Below are 15947 nucleotides of genomic sequence, written 5' to 3'. Positions count from 1 at the left end.
CACGTGGATGGCAAAAAATGCACTATAACAAATCAATTTAAAAAACAAAGTTTCTTTGCTCCGGTGATTTAAGAACAGCCTTGATGACCTTTGTGATGTAAGATAAGAGTCATTAAGAAGACAATCCATCAATCGGTCCTCCTCCAAGTGCTTCACTCAGCTCCTCCCTTCACCAATGCAAAGTGATCCCCTTTCTTTCACGTGCTCAGGGAGAAGGAAGGGGTCGCCTGGAGAGAGATGGATTGATGGATTGTCAGCCAGCTGCCCTCTCTCTCTCTCTCTCTCTCTCTCTCATATTAAGGAGGCTATTGTTAAAGCACTGTTCAGTTTTTTAAACTGATTTTAAGGGAATGCATTTTTCCCCTTCTCCAGGGATCAGCACATTCCTTCTCATTTGCAGGGGCCATTTGTGTTGAGTCAAATCCATGTATAAAAAATCAGTGTATAAATAGGCTGGACCTGTATTATGTGTTTTTGTTATCACCGAAAAAATCACCTCTATATATTGGAATATATATATAAGAAGGAAGAGGAACAACCAATGATGAATAATACACCAAAATAATGTTTATACATTGCCTAAAATCTGTCCTTTTTGTTGTTTCAGTGTGTTTTCCAATGAGACTTGGAATGGAATATGGTGAGTTACTTGGGGGGAGTGGAAGCCTGAAATAGCTTTTCAAAATCTTAATTAGTTAAGCATTTGAGATTGAATTGCTTAGGTCTAGTAAAACCAAAGAAGTTCAGATATAACACTTAAAGCATGTTTTAGTGCTATGAGCATGAAAACAGCCACAGGCCTCAGTCTTGCATATTCCTCTCATACATGGAGTTTAGAATCTTCCAGCTGTAGTTGCCACAACTGATAGTTTGCCACTTTGTCCAAACCTAGCAACCTATAGTTTGCTCACAAACTGGAAACTTCTAATCTCTGTACATGAGGTAGGGAGGGAGTACATAAACATGCAGCTCATGCTCATACCACTTATATGCAAAAGCTGCACAAATGTTAGTGCATATTTAATATTTTATTTCTAATAGACTGTGGAATTATGCAGTCCTCTTTTTTTTCAAACAGATTTTCCCAGCTAGATAACAGCCCAATTCTAACGGCGGCGGCAGCGCCTGGTATAGCGGCACCAAAACGGCTACCACTGCATCCTGTGGCACCATCAGGGTCACTGGAGGTCTTCTTGGGGGAAGGGGTCTTTTGTCCCCTTCCCCCAGGGAAAGCCAAGCTCCACAATGGGACTTCTCAAGTCTGCACTGGCTATTTTCCTGGCAGACTTGAGGGTCCTTGTCCTGCTTTAGTCTGACATGGAGGATAGGATACGGCGGAGAAGGGCTCTGCCGGCTCCACCCCCTTCCCTCTCTCCCTCCCTGGTTCCCTGCTCCATCCCCGCTCCAGAACACCCCCCTGCCCCCACAGGACTTACCACCACCCGGAGCTTTTCCCTTGCTCTGGGTGGCATCCATCCAGTGCCGAGCCCAGCATTGTGCTGGGCCGGTGCTGGCACTCCCTGCATGGAGGGTGCAGTAAACTTGCTTTAAGGGAGCATGCTTGCACCACCAGCACTGAAGAGCTCAGGACTAGGTTCTAAGCCAGCTTCAAGTTCATGTTGACCAGTTCGTGGTGGGAGGCATTTGCCCTCAAGAAAGCAGGGGCAGTACACAATCCTGTGGCCTGTCCCAGATAACTGTGGTTAAGGTTGCAATTCTCTTGCACACTAACCTGAGAATAAGCTCTATTAACATAAACATAAGAACATAAGAACAGCCCCACTGGATTCTCTTGCACACTAACCTGAGAATAAGCTCTATTAACATAAACATAAGAACATAAGAACAGCCCCACTGGATCAGGCCATAGGCCCATCTAGTCCAGCTTCCTGTATCTCACAGCGGCCCACCAAATGCCCCAGGGAGCACACCAGATAACAAGAGACCTCATCCTGGTGCTCTCCCCTACATCTGGAATTCTGACTTAACCCATTCCTAAAATCAGGAGGTTGCGCATACACATCATGGCTTGTACCCCATAATGGATTTTTCCTCCAGAAACTCGTCCAATCCCCTTTTAAAGGCGTCTAGGCTAGACGCCAGCACCACATCCTGTGGCAAGGAGTTCCACAGACCGACCACGCGCTGAGTAAAGAAATATTTTCTTTTGTCTGTCCTAACCCGCCCAACACTCAATTTTAGTGGATGTCCCCTGGTTCTGGTATTGAACACAGTAGAACTTACTTATGAATAGACAAACATAGGATTGTGCTGTAAGAGATGGAGTGCATTAACTCTGCAGTTAACACACACTTATTGCAGCACTGAAAATAAAAATAATGTACATTGACCACATGTAGAGTAGAAACTGACAACTTGAATTTTGATACCAGAGCTGCATCAACTGCAGAAACTTCAAATGGTAATTTGAAAGCTGGTATGTGGAACAGAATGCATTGAGCGACAGGCATCCTACCTCCTTGTTCCCCCTGCTGCAACACAAAGATTTGACAAGTTGCTTGTGTTGTACAGGCATACCTGGCTTCAGCTGAGTGACTGCCATCCTGGAATATTTACACATGCATGCATTTTTTTCTTCCAATGTAGCCCTCCAAGTGTCACCAGGGTGGCCCTGAAGATTGTGACCCCTGTAGTTATCACAGTTTTTGTCTTGGCGGTATATCTACATGCTCAGCAGGTGGAATCCACAGCAAGGCTAGATTTTCTTTGGAAACTCCAGGTGCGTGTTTTTGAATGAAATATTAAAATGAAACTTATAATCAGCAATTTATTGCTTTTTTGTACTGTTCCTGCATTGTCATACCATGCTCATAGAGCTAAAAAAAAAAAATTAAGGTAGCCTCTCCAGTACTGTTTGATCTATCTAGCCCAGTATTGTGTACACTACATGGCTATGGCTCTTATACACAGCTCTTTCCCAATACTACCTGGAGGAGATGGTGGGGAGTGACTCTGGGACCTCCTACATGCAAAAATGTGCTCTGCAACAGAGCTGGGGCCCCTCCTGATCATCAGCATCTTGACACACGGACTCTATGGGAGTTTGGCATCAGCTTTGGCTAGTGAGTGCATTATTTTTCTGTTTTTGTTTATTAAGAATGTTTATTTTGCTTGTCAACAAAAAGTAATTTACAAAGCTGTTTATATTGCTGTGAACATTAACAGGAAGTAGTTAAGTTTCTGCTTCCTGTTAGCATTCGATCGAATCTTTTCAAATATTCAGGTTGCCTGCAGCCTGCCTGCATTAGCCTGCAGGCTTATAGTGACCTGTAAAAGGAAGAAATGTTTTCACGCTAGTAAGCACCTAAACAACATTAATAGGTGGGGGGCTGCCCTCCCCAGATCTGCAGATAATGAAACTTCGGATACAGAATCTGTGGACACCGGGGGGGGGGGGCCACTTGAATTCTGTTAGGCACCATAGTTATTCTGAAGGTGACTGCACAATTCACCCTCTTCATGGCTGCAATAGCCCAATCCTATGAATGATTACTCAGAAATAAACCCCACTGTAGTCCCATTGAATATGCACACTGAAGCATGCATAGGATTGCAGCCTTAGTCACATTGGAGAAGTCATCCATTCAGGAATTATGGAGAATAAGAGCTCAGCATTACAGTTGATGTCATGACATCACTGAAGTCAGACTAAAATCGCTTTGTGAACTTTTTTGTTGAAAAGTAATATATAAATATTCTGAGCAACAAGAGAGATTTAGCCTGTGTCATTGAGGGTAACTGAGTAGGAGGGCAATATTTATTAAAGGTGGTGGCAAAAATGGCCAAACTAAAAAAAATTTTTTTTGCAGTCTCGAATATATTTTATACAAAAATGAGTTTTATTCAAAGAAAGTCACAATTTGGTACCATTGAAATCTATGAGACAAGTTATTTAAAGAACAATCCCCATGCCTATGATTTAATTCTTAAAAGCAATATATAAATAAAATAAATTATATACTATATAAAATAGCCAATAAATAGTGGGACTTACAACTGATTAACAGCCTAATCCTAAGCTGACCAGAGCTCAGAGGAGCAACAGTGCCAAAATGGCTACTGCTGCATCCTATGGGCACCGCAGCAGCCACCAGAGTCTCCTTGGGGGAATGGGACATTTGTCCCCTTCCTCCAAATAAGGGCATAGGCCCCACGATGGGTCTTCTCCAGTTTGCACCAACTATTTTGCCAGCGCAGTCTGGAGGAGCTCCATATCAGGCTTTTCAACCCTACACAGAGCACAGGATCTGGCAGATACCTCCTCCGCCTGTCCCACCCCCTGCCCGGACCGATCCTCCCCTCCCCACACCCAGTTCCTCCCTTCCCATGCCCTCCTCCCACCCCTAAATGAACGTAAGAAAAGCCCCACTGGATCAGGCCATAGGCCCATCTAGTCCACCTTCCTGTATCTCATAGTGGCCCACCAAATGCCCCAGGGAGCACACCAGATAACAAGAGACCTGCATCCTGGTGCCTTCCCTTGCATCTGGCATTCTGACAGCCCATTTCTTAAATTAGGAGGTTGCACATACACATCATGGCTTGTAACTCATCATGGACTTTTCCTCCAGAAATTTGTCCAATCCCCTTTTAAAGGCATCTAGGCCAGATGCAATCACCACATTCTGTGGCAAGGAGTTCCACAGACCAACTACATGCTGAGTAAAGAAATATTTTCTTTTATCTATCCTAACCAACACTCAATTTTAGAATGCCACTTCACCACCTGGCAGTCTTACCTGGTAGTGGCAAGGCACTGTCTGCTCGGTGCTGAGGCCCAGCACCAATTGGCACAAGCCTGGTGCCAGTGCTGATTACTCGAAGGGTGCCGCAAATGTGCTTTACAGTACGTTTACGGCACCCTGTGCTGGCACTGAAGCTCAATGCTGGTGCTAGGCCCACATAGGATCGGGCCTCAGTTTCTTTGGATATAACCGAATGAGCAGTTTTAGTTTAATCCTACTCAGTACGCTTACAGAGCCTCTGCTGGTATTTCAAATATGACTTTGTTACTTTGTATTGATGTATTCTGTCCAAAGATTCATATCAATTTCCAGACAACATATCATAGGAATGACTTACACCACCGTCTCTCTCTAGGCTACTGAGGAAAAGGAGGAGATGGAGGAACTTCAGGCATACAATAGGCGCCTTCTCCATAACATTTTGCCAAAGGATGTGGCAGCCCACTTCCTCGCCCAGGAGCGTCGGAATGATGAGCTGTATTACCAGTCATGCGAGTGTGTTGCTGTCATGTTTGCCTCTATCAGCAATTTCTCAGAATTTTATGTAGAGCTGGAGGCCAATAACGAAGGAGTGGAATGCTTGAGGCTCCTCAATGAAATCATTGCAGACTTTGATGAGGTAAGTAGGTTAAGGAAAGCAGCTGGGATTAATGTTGGATTATGTCGCAGCTATATAATTTTATCTTGTGTGGGATCCTGACATGGACATCAGCAATCTGTTTCTCGGCTACAAGTTGATGTGCTGTATTTTTGTGCAAGTAACAAGAAATAACAATTTAATTGTTAAAAGTAACTGTTAAAAAAGGTAAACAATATCACATATTCCTACGAGTATATACTTTACTTACTCAAAGATGCTGCTATATAGGAGCCACAATAGTACATGTGACCTGCAGCATCCTTAATGTCTAGTTCTTGTTGTGGGTCACTCTGACTGCATATATTGATTTATAGCAATACCTTGCACTTTTGTTTGGTTAGGGATCAGAGCATGGATGAAAGTCAAAAATGGATGAATGTCATAGCCTTATTTAGCTTGCACATTTATTTTGGCTGGCAAAAAATGTAAATAACTATATAACACATGTGAATATGTGAGAAACCTAAATAAACAGAAATAAAAGAAAAATAAAAGAACATTACGGAAAGTTGAATGAAATCGGATGAAAGAGGAAAGCACGTAGACGAAATTTGCAATGTGCTTATAACTGAAAATGCTGAAAGAGCAAAGCAATGAAAGTCAAGGAACTGCTGTACCTTTTCAGGCACTGTATTTCTTTTTTGGCTACACAGATAATAAGCGAGGACCAGTTTCGACAGCTGGAAAAGATCAAAACAATTGGCAGCACATACATGGCTGCTTCAGGCCTTAATGATTCCACTTATGACAAAGTGGGCAAGACACATATCAAGGCCCTGGCTGACTTTGCAATGAGGTTAATGGACCAAATGAAATACATCAATGAACATTCGTTCAACAACTTCCAAATGAAAATAGGTAAATGCTCTGGCTATCATTTCTGAAATCGCCTTATATGTAGGCATAGGGACTTAAAATACAACACACCCATCTTTCCTCAAAAAGCTGCACTTGATCGCCAACCCATACAAGTCTAGATCAAGCCTTGAAAAGTAGTATAGTTTGAGTCTCATTATTCACAAGGGTTTTGTTCCCAGGACTCATGTGGATGGCAAAAATCGCATTAAAGCAAATCCATTTAAAAAACAATGTCCCTTTGCTAGGCGATTAAAAAAAAACAGCCTTGCTGACCCTTGTGATGTAAGATAGAGGCATTAGTTAGACAATCCATCAATCAGTCTCTCCAGGTGCTTAGACAGGCGTCACTCCAAGCCAGCAACCCCTCCCTTCACCCAAAGTGATTATATATGCTCGGGGAAGGGAGGGATTGCTTGCCTTGGAGTGAAGCTGTTCTAAGTGCCTGGAGAGAAAATGATTGATGGATTGTCAGCCAGCTACCCTTTTCCCCCATTAACAAGGCTATTGCTAAATGACTTTTTTCCTTTAATTTAAAGGAATTTTCATTGTGCTGAGGTAAAACACTGGGTGAAAAATCCATGGATAATTAGGTTATGCCTGTACTTATCTTTTGCCCCATCCACCCCTTACCTCTCGCCACCACCTTGCAAGCAACTCTTCCCCACCCTCACTTATATTTACAGAAGGAGGCCAGCAGCAGGAGAGAGTTTCAGTTCATTACCTGACAGACAGCTAACCTTCCTGCCAACTTAACTCCAGATATTGAAATGATGCTTCTAAGTATGCTCATATATTTATTTTTCACATTTTTATACCGCCCTTCCTCCAAGGAGCTCAAGGCGGTGTACACAGCTGCTCCCCTCCTTTTGTTCTCACTACAACCCTGTGATGTAGGTGGGGCTGAGAGAAAGTGACTGGCCCAAGGTCACCCAGAAAGCTTAATGGCTGAGGGGGGTAGTCCAGGTCTAAGTCCACCTCCCAAACCTTTATACCACCCTGGCTCTCAAAAAATTTTTAGATTCTTTTTTTATGCCAGGCAGCCAATGAAACATCATTGCTTAGAAGTACTTCTGGAGTCAGCTACACAAGCAGAAAGACTGTCTAGTCAGTCTGTTGGAGGTAGAGAACTGAAATTCTTTATGCCACAGTTTCCTGCCCTGCCACCTTTGCAAAAATAAGGAAATGTTTGGTTTTTACTTGGGATGGGCAGAAGAAATTGATAGGGCAGGACTGAGAAAAGGAATCTACTGTCTGAGTCTTGCAAGCATTACTTGTGAATACTTGTAAATCCAGTCAGGGTTTTTCATGTATTCACAAGGAATGCTTGCCCAGAATCTCTGATGGGCTAATGTAGAAGTACATCTGCACCTGTATGACTGTCTTGTATGGTTAAAACTGTCAATACAGTACTTACAACTAACCTGCCACATATTCATTGGTGTTTGCTCTGAAACTAGTAGCAAATGTATAATAGTTGTCTTAGTCTGCATTTATCTGCCAGTGACAGTTGTGTTTTTTGCAGAAACCTGACACTCCATTATAGAAAGTTCCCAAAGGGTAGAGGTGTGATTTCTTCGCTGATAACAAAATAAAAACACATACCACTTTCTGCACTTCTCATTTTTGTTTAAAAACACACCAAATCTGGGAGGGGGGATTTTTCTAGCTCCTAATTGACGGTGTAATGACTGTAGCTGCATCTGCTGACACTGTATCACCTATATCACCTACCTAGTATACTTTTCAAGCTATTAAAATTTATAATTATAATTTATAAAAATGTGCCCTTGGAATAAAAACTAACAACACTGCTTTCTGCACTTTTTCCTTGGGGAAAAATATATCTGTGAAAAAATAAAAATGTTTAAGAACACCTCTACCAATGGGGGACAAATACGTAGTCACAATGGAAAGACAAAGGCAAAACCAAGACATGACATTTAACTCTCTTCTTACCACTTTAGTGCTTTTTAACAATCAGACATGCAATTCTAACAATTCCCTGTTATTTCTTCTATAATACTGTCACTTGGGTCTAAAACGAGCAGATAGCAAAACAATGAAAACATTTGTAAATGTTACATTGATCCAGCAGCTCCACTTTGTTCCCCTCAAACAAGTGATCATCCCTGTCAGAGATGATGGGGCAGCCACAGCAGCAGAAGGCTCTCTAGATTGAAACCTCTACAGCAAGTGTCAGGTTCAGAATGAAACACATTAATACCAAACATATTCACAAACCAAAACACACTACAATTCATTTGGTATATGTGTGGTTTATTTTGAGTGCAGAACATGAATTTGACTAATCACACATTATTTCTGAATATTAAAATATACTGATATCTAATAGAAAGCCTGCTCTGTTTTCTTAGAAGAGGTTAGATAATGTGAAATATTAGAGAGATCAAGTCCAGAGAAATTTCCGTTGAATGAATTTGCCTCAGGTCCACAGATCCTGTATCAGCAAATTCACTTAAACGGATTGGATCTGTGAAGCCCCCCCCCCACGCACGCCCCCTCTGGAGGTGAGAGTTCTTCAGAGGCAAGAGGCTTCCCTGGGCCTCCCAGTACCTTATAAGGCATTAAAAACGTCATTTCTGGTTTTTCGAAAAAAAGTCGTGTTTTTGACTCTAAGAGTCAGTTTGAGACTGGCAGAGGCCACTGAGGATGTGCGTGGCCTCTGCTGGGCTCAGAAAACCCTCTGGGGGTGGGGGTATTTGTCCATATCCACAGTTTCACTTAACCCTGGATGGTTCCTTAATGGAACCCCTGTGGATACAGGAGCACACCTGTACTGAGAATGCTTTAAATCATTTTGTCATTGTCCATATACAGCACTTATCTGACAGTTTTGTCCACACCACTTCATCTTCTTTTCTGCCCTGGTCATTTGTGCTGGCACAGAGAAAATGTCCTGATTTACAACTGTAGCAAATTCTTACCTGAAAGTGTTTATGCTGAATGGGTAACCTCTGAAGAGGACAGCATATTGCTCATGGCTGCTGTGCAGCCCATGGGGAACTTTTCAGCCATTCATGAACACATGTTAAAAGGAGGTTCTGGCCTGCAGAACTAAATCTTAATATGGAATTGCCAAAGTGCTATGGGACCAGAAAGAATAACACAATGGAAAAAGCCCATATTTCAGGCATAATCTTGCCAAACTGGGATAGGATTAAACAAGTGCTCCACCCTTCCATTCAGAATCATTTACTCTGGGTGGATCACATTTTTGTTGTTTCCATGTTCTCGCTAACTTTTAAAAGCTGCTTCCTTTTTTCTGTGAAAAATTTAGCTCACATTTTCCTATCTGAAATGACCGTTTCAGATGAAGAACATTGTGGAAAAGGTGCAACAGTGCCACAAACTATACTTGGTGCCTGCCTGTTAATAAATACAAGACATGAAGCAGATGCAATCAAATATGCAAACTACATGAAGCCGTCTGGTGCATGGCAGTTGGTGCCCCACATGGTGAATAAGCAACCCATTCCCAGTTTAGCTCAAGCTAATTCATACCTGGCAATGGAACAGATGGATATAACACAATAGCATATGATTCTATGGTGAAAACGCATCAATGTTTAGCATGAGTTATCTTTTCTAATTCTCTGCTGCTTCTTTTCCAATGCTAGGGCTCAATATTGGCCCAGTGGTAGCTGGGGTCATAGGAGCACGGAAACCGCAGTATGATATTTGGGGGAACACTGTGAATGTAGCCAGTCGAATGGACAGCACAGGAGTCCCCGATAGGATTCAGGTGAGTCTACATGGCCCCTCTTCTGCTTCCACCTTCTCCAGATTCTCTCTTATGAACACACACAAAACCCACGAATAAAGGTAAGTGGCAAAGGTTTGCCTCACATACATTCCACAGAGATGGAAAACCAGCTTTCTTCCCTCACCCCATGAACATTCTTACACAGGCCCCTCCCCCCCAAAAGTGACCACTAGTAGCTGAAGTCACATTCTGATTAAGGTATCTGTGGCAAATTTGTGTAGCTATGCACATCTCATAGAGCAGGGGTCTCCAAATCCTGGCCCAGGGGCCAGATGTGGCCCGCAGTGAGCTTCTATCTGGCCCACAGCCAGCCTCTTGTCCCCTGAAAGCCTCTGGCCCACTCAACTGAACATGACCAGAGCTGTGCTCTGATTGCATCTGGACGGTTTTCTGAGGGCCAGAGAGGCTGAGTGAATGAGCCCACTCATTCATTTATTCATTCATCTAAGCACCGTCTAATTTATTTATTTAAATTTTATTCCGGCCCTCAGCACTGCGCCTGATATTACATATGGCCCTCTGGCCAAAAAATTTGGAGACCCCTGTCATAGAGCATGGAATTCAGAGTCTGGCACAGTAAAGAGTTTTCTGAGAATCTTGGCATGTATTTCTTTTCTAAGAGCAAATCTGTTGATGTCCCACTGGACAATAACCAGAAGTTGTGATTACCCTTGCCCTGATTCAGATGTTCCTGCTTATATGCTGCTGTGCATGCTTTGCCAGTCAGTAGAGACTTTTACTGTACCCTGTGGACTGGAGAAGGGTCACCTGCATTCAAGCCAAGAGCAAAGAGAGAAGGGTGGGGAAAATGAGAGGCTCAGTCTGTCTTCTCCTGTCCTCACAACAGGCAGTTAGTATTGTCCAGAGCTGTCTGTCTGTTTGGTACTGTGTACATGTTTGCTGGTCTAGTTTTGAAACTTAGCATGCAAAAGCCCTGGAGAAAGAGAGAGATCACAAAAGGAAGTACATTCACATCAGCCCTTTGTACTCCTGCTTCCCAATCATGTAGGAGACATGTGTGTAGAAACCTGTTTTCACATATATCATCCACACTGAACTAGGATGAATTTGGTCATAGTGAGTTTTTGCAGCCTATCAGGTAACACGGGATATATTCATTTCTCCAGCAATTGCCTCTGTGGACAAAGGCACATAAGAGATTTTCCTCAATGATGCTTCTCCTTTGTACTGTCCAAGGGATTGACCCTGCTCTGACATTGCAACATGCCTGCAAACTGTTTTACTTCATAAATAGGCTTTTAGAGTGCTTAACCTCTGTTTCCATTCACTCAAAGAGCAGGAATAATAAGGAACAAATCAGAGATACACAGCCTCCTTCCATACAAGCCTCTAACTTTGCCATTTTGTGAGCGCATGGATGACTGTACATTTCATCACTAGAGGAGTGTAAAATGTTCCATGGATTACTTCCAAATTGATGTTTAAATGTAGTCTATTCTTATGTACTTGAATGCAAGCTTAGTCATATGAACTGTTAGCTAAATATTCATCAGTGAAGCTTGAAAATGCCAAAAATAGATAGGTTAATCACTCTGTGTTTTTTTATTTTCCATAAGTAGCAGTCACAGGAAATTCCAGCACCAAAACAGGAGAATCTCAACCACGAACACAGCAAGAGAAAAGGTTAAAATTCCCTTTTCTCACAACATAGTTTAGGACAGCCATTTTCAACCACTAGTGTGTCACTAGTGGTCCACAGTTGTGCCACAGGAATTTGTGGGAAGATCATTTATTAGTAGGGCCAATGGGGATGTGAGCCCCCACTGGCAGCATGGTGTGCCTTGACAATTTTAGTGCCTTGTCAGTGTGCCATGAGATGAAAAAGGTTGAAAAATTGCTGGTCTAGGAGTTCCCAAAGTGTGTGTCACAATGCCTTATGGCAGTGGTTCTCACGCATTTAGCACCAGGACCCACGTTTTTGAATGAGAATCTTGTCAGGACCCACTGGAAGTGATGTCATGGCCGGAAGGGATGTCATCAAGCAGGAAAATTTTTAACAATCCTAGGCTGCAGTCCTACCCACACTTACCCAGGAGTAAGTCCCATTAACTATTATTGTTAAAAGAATATATGTAGTAGTTTGTTAAAAGTACAGGTCTGTAACATTTTCCCAAATGCAGTCACACGCCATGGTAGCATCAAGTTTAATATATTAAAAATAAAATATTGAAATGAATGGGGACCCACCTGAAATTGGCTTGTGACCCACCTAGTGGGTCTTGACCCATGGTTTGAGAATCACTGCCTTATGGTGTCGCAACACACACAAGGTGCCAGGCACCCCTCCTACCTAGGTACTGCCATCTTGGATCTCACAAAGTCTCACGAGATTTGGGCACAGCCACCTTGAATCTCATGACATTTCATGAGATCCAAGATGGCTGTGCCGGGCTAAGCCAGGAAGAAGAGCCTGCAGGGGTGTCATGATCTAGGTAAGTTTGAAAACCACTGTCATAGTCCTAATTCAGTCTAGGGTCATTTTGAGCAACTTAAATTTTAAACACACACACAGGGCCAAAAAATGTGACATGTCTGGTTTTACCCTATCTTTATGGAATTAACTGTGGGAAGTGGAATTCTACTATTTCTGAATCTTCTTTTTTAAAACTCCACAGGTAACCACAGATATGTATCAGGTTTTAACACTCAACAACTATCAGCTAGAATGCAGAGGGGTCGTTAAGGTCAAAGGTAAAGGAGAAATGACCACCTACTTCCTAAATGAAGGACCACCAGCAAGTTAGCAGCTGTGGGTTAAAATGACTTGCAAATAGCTCCATTTAATTCATATACAACTGTGGGTTGGAGGAAAACCCACTGTCAGAAGTGAACCCAATAAGGCACAGTTGAGTGTTTCATGCGATGCCTTTTGAGCAGAATTGTGTGCAAGAAGAAAAGGTAAACACACACCGTTTGTGCTGCATAGTACACAATTCAGAAGTTACCTGATATGGCTGTGGATTCTTTCTAGGTTGAGTGCAAATGAATTGACCAAAGATTTATCCTTAATGGAATTCAGAGATGAAGAAATGGATTCAAGATCTTCAATGAGGCTGCTTTGCAGGACTTAAGATATTTAAATATTTATTTGAAATAACACAATGTTTTTACTTAGCTAAAGTATGATTCACTGTAATGACAAAAAGGAACAGCAGTACTTTGGAAAAGCTGTGCAGTCCCATACTATTTGTGGTCTATGCTGTCAGCTCCTTGAAGTGTGCTACTGTTCTTTTCTTAGCTATTTTGAGTGGGCTTTTAAAATAAAATAAAAATACCACCCACTAGCGCTCTATACAAAGGGCCTTTTTTTATGACGCCATCAGTAACATTTTTAAATGGAAAAGATGCCTTGTTGCGTATTCTTGCCATCCCTAAACTTACTGAGCTAGGAGGTTTCTTCTTTTTCCCAGAAGAGGTAGGTTGAAAGGAGGAAGAAAATGGCTTAAGCTGAGGAAACATGACTCTTCAAACCTTTATAAATGAGGTCTTCTTGCTGCTGTTTGGTGTTTATCAGTTTACGTGAAAGACTGTTGGCATGAAACACGTGGAGAGGAAGAGTACTCTGAAGGAGGGGGTTGTTGGGGTGTTTTTGTATTTTGTAATATGGATCTAACAGATATACCAAAAGTCTATATTTTTTAAAAAGTATATGTATCAGACAGTCATCCCAACTGAGAAACAGTGAGCCATGCATGTGGATCAGCTGTAGTGGTGGGGAGCCCTTAGCAACTACTTGAGCATCTGACAAAGTATCTAGCAGCTGCTGGGCAAGCAAGGAACAAAGGCTCAATCCTGCACTCCCCACCATTTGATTGGAACCTAACATAGAAGCCCCTCTCTGGAACTAGGGTCAGGGGCTGAGTTTCAACTCACTTCTTCCCCTGCTCCTACCCTGTCTGAAAGGTGATCAGGTTTAGGAGATGAATCTGTTTTCCAGCTCCCATGACTCTGAGTCCAGTAATAGGCATGCAGCCTTCCACTGTGCTTGCGCCTCTTTGAATTGGGGCCAGAGGGCTGTGCAAACAAGGGCACTTTGGGAGGTGTACATAAGAATTGAAGTGTGTGATATTCTTTTCATTATTTTCTGAGTTACAGGCTTGGCAGTTTTCACTCACATAAAGAAAAAAAAAGTAGTCTTCAGGTTGAAATTTATATCAAAAATTTAGTGGTAGAGGGAGGTTCTGTGATTAAATGAACAAAGAAAATAAAGAACTGGCACTTCTCAGCAGAATTCATTCCTGATGCTGTACAGAGCAAGAGTGCAAGAACACGTTCAGAATCCTGAAATTTTTTTGCAAAGAGTATTATGGCAAAAGCCAATTCAGTATCTGAATTGTAGTAGAAGCAGAGCAAAACTCAGATCAAGTTTTTTTATATTCTGAAAGGCCATTTACATTTTATAAAAGGTATCACTATGTATAAATAAGAACTACAGATCAGTACAGTACCCAGAAATTTTGCTCTCCTAGATGGATATTGTGGGAGTTTGATTCACAAATTATCAATCTCAGGTTGAATATTTGGGTAACTTTATCACAGTCAAACAACGAATTAATGATGGATCCTTTGAAGAAGGTGAGAGAGGCTTTTTGGCTAAACTATTTTAAAAAGGGGGGACTGTTAATAAAATGAATGAGTGAGTTAAATACATTATGAACTTGTAGACGTACAGTTCCTTTCATATTTTATTAAAAAGTATAAAAACCGTATATTTTTGTATTCCAGTACAGGAAAACTTTTGATATTGAATTTGGCTGTCTTTCTCTAAAATGATTCAAACATTTTGACACTTGATTTTTTCCACGCTTCTCAGGGCAGAATTTCATAACTTAAATATTACCCAATGCTGGCAATTATGAATTCAGTGGTTTAGGTTTGACCAAAAAAATTAGTTAACAGCCCATGGTCTGTATGACTTACCATATTGCTTAACACCAAGCCATTTTTCAGTAGTGCCCCACTTCCCTGTCATCCTCTCCCTTCCATTAGGGCACATCCCAGAAAAGTATAGCAGCCTGATTTCTGGAAAACTGCCAAGTCTGCCCTTGTACGATATTTTTGAACTTTAAAAAATCCTGTCTAATTTGCAACAGTCTTTCTTTACACAGTACTGCGACTTGTTCTTCACCTTTTACCCATCATTTGCATTTACCACTCCCAGATTTTAATTAGTATCACAAGATAGGATATTTTTGTTTTGTTTTAGGTTTGCCTCCTGCTTTGAAGTGTGCATTCTTAACATGTGAGCAGATCACCTTGCGCGATAGTGTTGTCAATTAAATTTTCAGTCACCTGTATCTCTGACTGTGATTGTTGACTGTGTCATGATCATTTCAAGGGGTATGCACTCTCTATTCTGGCTCTTGCAAAAATTGATACAGTTATGATTTCCCATGGAAATTGCAATCTGTTTAAGTAATTTAACAACTATATTAAACACTGTTTCACTTGTGAATGTGTTCATTTTATTCATTAAAGGTTGATTCATGTAAAACTCAGAAATAATTTAGTAGAACAGAGTAAAGTGTAATTTAATGTTATGCACTTGCAGTCACAAGAAGTTCTTATACAACACATTTATTTCCCCAATGTGTTTTGATATAATTATCAGTTCAGTGAACACAGCTCTTCAGAATAGTCTTTAGTCTGATTACAATTTGCCCAAATATTCAGATTGCTGCACCTGCAACATTTCTGGATAAGTGGAGGGCAGAATGGGGGGCTGGATCAGGCCAGGGGAGGCATTAGCAGGCTTCTGCCATATCCTACCCTCCCTCCCACACCCACTCAGGGCTGCTTGGACCCAGGGCTACTACACAGGGCTGCTTGGACTTACACCAGCAAATTAGCTGGTGAATATCCAAGTAGCCCCATTGGA

General features: G+C 41.8%; 1 protein-coding gene across 4 annotated transcripts in view; it reads left to right on the top strand.

Moving 5' to 3' along the window:
* ADCY5 (adenylate cyclase 5) overlaps positions 1 to 15524 on the top strand; it is a 289872-nt gene extending 274348 nt beyond the window's left edge. For 3 of the 4 annotated variants that reach the window (XM_066611798.1, XM_066611797.1, XM_066611795.1), the window contains 6 exons: positions 608 to 640; positions 2608 to 2740; positions 5122 to 5385; positions 6060 to 6264; positions 9903 to 10027; positions 12685 to 15524. In XM_066611798.1, coding sequence (XP_066467895.1) covers positions 608 to 640; positions 2608 to 2740; positions 5122 to 5385; positions 6060 to 6264; positions 9903 to 10027; positions 12685 to 12813 — 889 coding nt within the window. In that variant the 3' untranslated portion in view covers positions 12814 to 15524. The remainder of the gene's footprint in view (positions 1 to 607; positions 641 to 2607; positions 2741 to 5121; positions 5386 to 6059; positions 6265 to 9902; positions 10028 to 12684) is intronic. The other variant, XM_066611796.1, reaches the window with a different exon arrangement.
* The last annotated feature ends 423 nt before the right edge of the window (positions 15525 to 15947 follow it).

The sequence above is a fragment of the Tiliqua scincoides genome, chromosome 1 (assembly GCF_035046505.1).
Source record: "Tiliqua scincoides isolate rTilSci1 chromosome 1, rTilSci1.hap2, whole genome shotgun sequence".
Lineage (NCBI taxonomy): Eukaryota > Metazoa > Chordata > Lepidosauria > Squamata > Scincidae > Tiliqua > Tiliqua scincoides.
The sequence above is the reverse complement of the archived record's forward strand: the minus strand, read 5'-3'. Positions and strand labels throughout refer to the sequence as shown.